This window comes from Gobio gobio, assembly GCF_949357685.1.
Source record: "Gobio gobio genome assembly, chromosome: 14".
Taxonomy (NCBI): domain Eukaryota; kingdom Metazoa; phylum Chordata; class Actinopteri; order Cypriniformes; family Gobionidae; genus Gobio; species Gobio gobio.
Window position 1 is genome coordinate 21,294,525 of NC_137107.1, and position 7,401 is coordinate 21,301,925.

The following is a 7,401-nucleotide window of genomic DNA, read 5'->3' on the forward strand; positions in this document are numbered from 1 at the left end:
CAACATTCTTTTTAATAAATTTATGTCAGCATTGTCCATAGCTTATTTGTGCAAAATGTTATTATATTATATTTGTTATTATAACAGCCTAGGAGGAGTTCGGAAAGGAGGTTTTTCAGAAAAAGAAAAATAAAGTTGTAGATGGAAATGAATATATACATATTTACTTGACTCAAGGATTTAAGAGAATAAAGAATTTTGTTTCAAGCCATTACATTGCCACCTAGTGTTGAACGGCTGTGTGCCTAAACTGCGAGGCAAGGGAGGGGGGACACAAAATGTTTCTAAACATTTTTACAGAACATTACAGTACAAGCAAACATGATCAGTAGTCCACCAATCACAGCAAAATAATTGTTTTACACTCTTGGGGAATGACGACAAAACATATATAAAGGTAAAGCCAACTCTTCTGAAACACTTTTTGCTATTGAATCTCATGATTACCAAGCTAAAGGGAATGCAACAGCTGTGTGCCACTATATATTAAACCGAAGAGACAACTATTTATCTATTATTCATCTACCATATGTAAGTATACATATATGAGTGGGGTAGTTTTCAGTCCTGGTCCTGGGGACCCACTACCCTGCACATGTCTCTCTTATTTAACACACCTGATTCCTAGAATCAGCTCATTAGGTGAGCGCTTAATGAACTCAGCTGAGTGTGTCAGAAAAGAGAGAAATCCAAAATGTGTAGAGCGGTGGGTCTCCAGGACCAGGTTTGAAAACCACTGGGGTTAACAACTCAGGGGACAAATTATTTTTCATCATACTTTTTTCAAGTATCAAATATGTCATACCTGCTGCTGTGGAAAATGTTTATGAGAATTACTGACATGAGCAAATAATGTTCTTTTTTTACTACAATGTGAATTTTTTTTTTCCTGACAATGTTTTCTACTTCTGTGCTTCACAAAAGCATCAAAAGCCTAAATTGATTATAGAAACCACAATCTACTGTCTATATACTGTACTTAGGGTTATACAATGCTTTTGGAAAAACACAGCCCTGTACTGTTTGGGTCCTTTATCTATTCTTTAGGTCAGAGATGGACAACCTGACGTTCAGATACAACATACTCTTGGTGGAGGGAGTGCACGTTACAAATCTGTCCAGTCATCTTGTATTCATCCTTTTTTTGCTTCCTTTCCTATTTATTACAGCATCTAACATTGGGATTTTGATTATAATCTCAGTGGAAAAAGGGTTACATCAGCCAATGCACATTCTTTACTGTAACTTGCCAGTGAATGATTTATTAGGGACAATTGTTATTTTGCCACGCATGATGAGTCATATCTTAATGGACCCCTCTGAGCGCTACATCACATATGTGGAGTGTGCTATGCAAGCTTTTTTTGGACATGTATGTGCAACCACATCCCACACTATTCTAATGATCATGGCCTTTGACAGATATGTGGCCATATGTAATCCATTGCGATATCCGACTATAATGAGCAATAATATGGTGGTTAAACTGTCGGCAGGAGCCTGGGGTTCTGCAGTAGTGCTGGTGGGAATTTTGATCGGCCTCAGTGTCCGTCTGTCTCACTGCAGATCTGTGATTCAAAACCTGTTTTGTGACAATGCTTCACTATTTAAACTGTCCTGTGAAGATACAGTAATTAATAATGTATATGGATTAACTTTTACTGCGGTTTTACTAACGTCCTCATTGGGGTGGGTGTTATTGACATATCTCAGAATAGCAAGGGTATGCTTTCAAAGCAAAAACAAAGCAACCAATAGCAAAGCAATAAAAACATGCAGCACTCACTTGGCTGTTTATATGATCATGATGGTTTCTGGATTCGCCACCATTTTAATTCATCGTATCCCTGTATCCTATGAAACTAAAAGTGCATCTAAACTAATTCTCCATGTTATTCCACCAAGCTTGAATCCCATAATATATGGTTTACAAGCCAAGGAAATAAGACAGAGACTGTTTAAACTTATTTTTAAAAGTAAAGTTAACTCAATGTGATTTTTGTTTTTTTGTTTTGTTACATTACAAAAATGTTATATTACAATATTTATTTGAGTGCTAATCATAAAGTGTAAATGGCAAATATACATTGGTCTACATTTCTTTTTAATTCTAAACATTACTTGTGTGAATAGCCCATATAACATTATATGCATTGGAGGAATCAGCCAACAACATTTTGATAAATGTGGACAGTGAAACTATAAAATATGTACTAACATGCATTTTATGTCCCAGGTAAATACTGTAAAACTTACAATACCTAAAACACCTACTGAGGTTTCTTGACTTTACAAACATTTGACATATTACATAAATATCATTCAGTGTCTATTTCAATGTGCAACAGCTTTTCCCACATAGTCTAATGCTCTTTTCACATAAATGTTCTCTGATCCCACCTGTTACATTTATTAATTAGGTTAATGAAATTAACATTTGACGTCTCAGGCCAGCCAACAGCAAGAAGGCAGAGGCTCGCAAAACACCAGCAACATTTGTGTTCATTTAGTAGCTATATCTCGGACTACCCATCCATCTGACATCCTTCCATTATATACAGTAGGCTAATCTGTTTTCAGAAAGTATGATGATGGGAATATGTGTGTCATCAATGTATCCAACCACTGGAAATCCTAAAGGAAATTCTAATTATTAGGTTACTTCTAAGTTTATCAAGTGAATGTCAGGATTCTGGATAAAAGGACATGCCATTTTTGACACTTGTCTTGTTGTTTCCAGTTAAAATATCTAAAGATTCTTAAAGCAAGATGCATTTTCTACATAAGAAAAAATATGTAAATGTATTATTTTGCTAATTATCTGTCAGTGATAAAAATAATCTGGTTTTCGTTTGCATTAGGATTATTCTTCTTACCCCACTGGCAGATCATTTTAAGTAAATGTTTGTTTTAAGTAAAATGTGCTTACTTTAGATTTAATTTATAATTTTTAGGTATTTGTACTTGAAATAATTTAATAATTGTACAAAACACCCAGTAAGAAAAGCATTTGTGAAGCATGAATGAACAAATTAAGTATTTAAACAGCTGACCCTTTAAAAAGGGGGAGGAGCCCGAAAGAAACTCCTGACCAGGTTAGGTTCCCAGAGTAAGTTACCATGGTAACTGACTCTGAGTATAAGGCCCCATCCACACGAAACCAGAGCTTTCCCTATCCGAACTTTTTTTTCCCCTCGTCTCAATAAATATCTGCGTACACCACACGAAACCACTGAAATCGACTCAAAATGATGTAGTATACATGCCAGGCCAGTATGTGGCGTTGTAATTCTGCCACAGAAATACACTAAAAACGGAGAAGAAAAGTTGTTGCTAGAAGGGGTACAGCAATGGTAGGAAGTGAGGCAAAATCTCACGATAAAATAACAATACATAAATTAGCTACTTACCAGATTGTGTTTTATTAACACCTACACCTACCCCTACCCTTACAATAATGCAAATACAGTAATTAAATGACGCAATATTGATGTGCGCATGCTCAGTGCCCGTAGTTGTATCCCTTCCAGTCTTTACCGTGCAGGACGTGGTGTGATGACCACCGTTTCACAAAATATACGGATTGGCTGTACACATAAAAACACAAGGGTGTCGGTTTCAGATTTATCCACTCTAAGACCCGGTTTAAAAAATATCGGTATATATATAAATATTCATGCTCTCAAAACTCCAGATCCGTGTGGACGAACCGCTGATACGGTACAACATTTTTACGTATACAGCTAAATGAGTCTCCATGTGAACTAAGTTACCTCGATGAGTTACCAAGATACTATAGACCATAGTATCTTGTTACATCGGTTGGAAAAGGTGGTGTATATTCAGGGTGTCGCCTTGCAGTGGGTGGCCTCTTATCTCAAAGACAGAACCTTCTCAGTGAGTATGGGGAAGTCTTCTTCTTCATCAGTTCCCATATTATGTGGTGTGCCCCAAGGATCCATTTTAGGCCCACTTCTCTTTTCAATTTATATGCTACCATCGGGTGCCATTTTTAAGAAACATAGGATCTCCTACCACTGCTATGCTGACGATACACAGTTTTATCTACCAGCAAAAACTGACAGATTTTATCCCTTGGATATACTGGGTGACTGTTTTGACCATCTCCCTTTAATTTAGGTTCTATCTCTGCCATTGTTCAACCTAATGTAAGGAATCTGGGGGTTACATTTGATTCGTCACTAAATTTTGAAAAACAAATCAGCTCAGTGGTAAAGGGCAGTTTCTTTTCGATTGTGAAATTAAAACAGTTTTTGTCTCCAAAAGATTTAGAGACCGTAATCCAAGTCTTCATAACATCACGTCTGGACTACTGTAATTCTCTGTACTGTGGCCTGCCTCAAACTACAATCTCTCGCCTGCAAATTGTCCAAAATGCTGCAGCGAGACTTCTTACTGGCACAAAAAAAGAGAGATTACATTTCTCCCATTTTAGCGACTTTACATTGGCTTCCTATTAAGTTCAGAATTGATTTTAAAGTTCCAGTATTTGTGTAAAAGGCTCTATCTGGTGTTGCACCAAAATACATAAGTGACCTTCTGATTCCGTACACTCCCCTAAAGAACTCTTCGGTCTTGTAATCAGCTTCTCTTAACTGTCCCAAGTTTTCGTTGGAAAACTGGGTGGTCGGGCTTTCTCTGCTGCAGCACCTAAACTCTGGAACAGTCTGCCCTTCGTTGAGAGGTCTGCTCCTTCATTATTTTTAAATCAGCTCTTAAATCTCATCTGTTCTCTCTAGCTTTCGATTAGATCGATATTGGTAGATTTTATATTATTTATTATTTTAGAATGTATTGGGTCAAAAGCGTTTATATTGTGTATCTGCCTTGTTATATGTGTAACATGACCAAAAGGGGAAATGATCAGGCAGAAGGCGGTAGTGAAGCTTCAATAAACAAACATTTTTATTCAAAAGAAAATATATTACGAAAAAACATTAACAGGATGCAGCAGACCTTCAATGCAATTACCCACAAAGAAAAACGATAAAAAATAAAAATAAAATAAACAAAACCCACAGATGGCCACAGGTTACCTAGGTTGTGAAACAGAAGTGGCATACAGACAAACGTGCTCCCACTGCAGTCAAACTCACAGCAAATCACACTGCAGACCTAGAAGGAAAGAATAATAAAGTGACCAAACCACCACACCACTGCCATCCACCAGTGAAGGCAACCCCGCAGCCACCGTCAGGTCAAAAAGAAATCTATTCTACAACAACAAAAACAAGACAAACAATAATATTAACAGTGGGTAATGCAAATGGAACAGATAAGTCAACACTGTTAACTGACTATGATCGACTTAGACCCTTTTTTTTTTCTTTGGTGTGGCCTCAGTTCTGTACTTGGTCAACTCTGGTCCAACATCCAACCAAAAAAAACACAATCTCAACAATAATTCAACCTAAAATAAACGGTAATCGTGCATCCCTGTAAGGGAAAACACAATCAATTACTGAAAATAAATATTTACAATAAAAAGGAAAAGTCACATAACCAAAACATTTTAAAAGAAATAAAACATTCAGGATAAACATTTAAATCATTAAAACATTTAAAACTCCCTTTTTAAACTCTATGTTTTAAATAAAAAATAAAAATAATACCTCTACCATCCGTTATTTTGGTTTATGACACTCAGGCAACCATCCAGCCATAATGCTAGAAAACAAACAAAATAACATCAATAAAACACGTGTTTAATACACATGGCCACGCGATCATCGGATAATAAAATTACTACCTCCTAAACGATGCATCATGTGTTCAATACTATGTTCCACAAATATTTGGCATGTGACTGCACAACCGATCCTTATATTTGCTGGTCTATTGCCACCATGCAACACGTAAACCTACCGCGACTTTCATTTTAATGAACAGGAAGACATACAACAAACAGAGGGGCAACCCATTATTTATCACATCACTACATGCAGATAGGGATAGCAGACGCGAAACAGACGTTTCGGGGCTTTGCCGAGATCCCGAAGCGCAGATGTTTCGAAACACTGCTCCGAACTGTGATTCGAAACACCCATGTCACGTGACTATGGTTAAATGAAGCTTCAAAGTGTTTCATCAGGTGGCGCCTTCCGAAACTGCGTTGATTAAAGGGGGCGGGAACAAACCACACAGTCACACATCTGTATAAACCTAATTCACCACAGTTTAAAAGTGAAGTAAATCCATCTTCACCTCGTGGGTTTTTGTGAGAGGAGAGTGATTTTGTGATAGCAGTGATTTTGTGATAGCAGTGAGATTTATAGTGCGCTTTGGTTAGTTATATTTAGGCTAGATTTAAATTAGATATATTGACTGATAGGTATAGACAGTGACATATAGTATAGATATAGTGACACATTCATATAGGCTAAGTTAGATAGTGACAGATAGATAGCACAGCATAAGTTAGATATATAGAATTATATAGATATAGATTCATAGGTGATATATAGATAGATATATTAATAGAATATATAAAAATGGAGGCTGCACGCAAGAGATGCCGTACATCTGTGGTGTGGGAGCATTTCCATTTGGAAGCACCAAATAAAGTGAGATGTGTGTATTGTCATAGGCAGCTAGCCTTCTGCAACAATACATGTATTTACATCATCCAAAAATATTTGTGCATGCCAGCAACAAGTGTCCCTTGTGAGAGGATTTTTTCAAAGGCTGGAGAAATTAAATGTAAAAAAATAAGTCAGCTGAGTCCTTCAACAGCAGAGCAATTCATATTTTTGAATAAAAATGTTTTGTGACAAATGTGACACATTGTGGCTTTATTTATTTTATTAATGTTCATTTTGTATAACAAACAAAATATATATAGTTCTTTACAATGACGAGGCTACAGGTTACAAAACCAAGATCATGTACTTGTCAGACAGATGTTAAAAACAATTTTTTTTACATGGATCATTGTCAAGGTATTTCAGATCAACACATGGAAATTACCACTAGGTGTCGCCTTAGAGACGGGTGTCAGATTGATTCGAAGCTTCGAAACAATATGACACATTTGCTTCAACTGCTTCAGTGCTTCACGAAGCCTCGGTCTGCCCATCACTACATGCAGATTACAATAACTTCACAACACTAACTATCTAGCGTCACAATGGCATACCTTAGATCTGCCGCGACTCCCATTCACAAATCTTCAGCGGAAAACAAAGGGCGGAAGTGGACGAACAAATCTCATCACTTCCTTTTATAGAACCGAGGCTGATGGGATTTGTAGTTCCTGAAACACGCCCGTTACACTATTATTAACAGATTTCCTCAAGTAAGTTAGACTATATACGCCAGCACGTTACAGTATTGTTATTCGTCACCGCGTCCGAGGCAACCACTTGCCTGTCAGCAGTGCTT

The 7,401-nt window shown here is 37.0% G+C and overlaps 1 protein-coding gene across 1 annotated transcript; it reads left to right on the forward strand.

Moving 5' to 3' along the window:
* Window positions 1-1,054: 1,054 nt before the first annotated feature.
* On the forward strand, window positions 1,055-1,996 carry LOC307137064 (olfactory receptor 5F1-like; the record flags this gene model as incomplete). The annotated part of the gene is made up of 1 exon (XM_079834543.1): window positions 1,055-1,996. One exon carries the CDS (start codon window positions 1,055-1,057, stop codon window positions 1,994-1,996), a length of 942 nt encoding a protein of 313 aa, XP_079690669.1.
* Window positions 1,997-7,401: the final 5,405 nt, after the last annotated feature.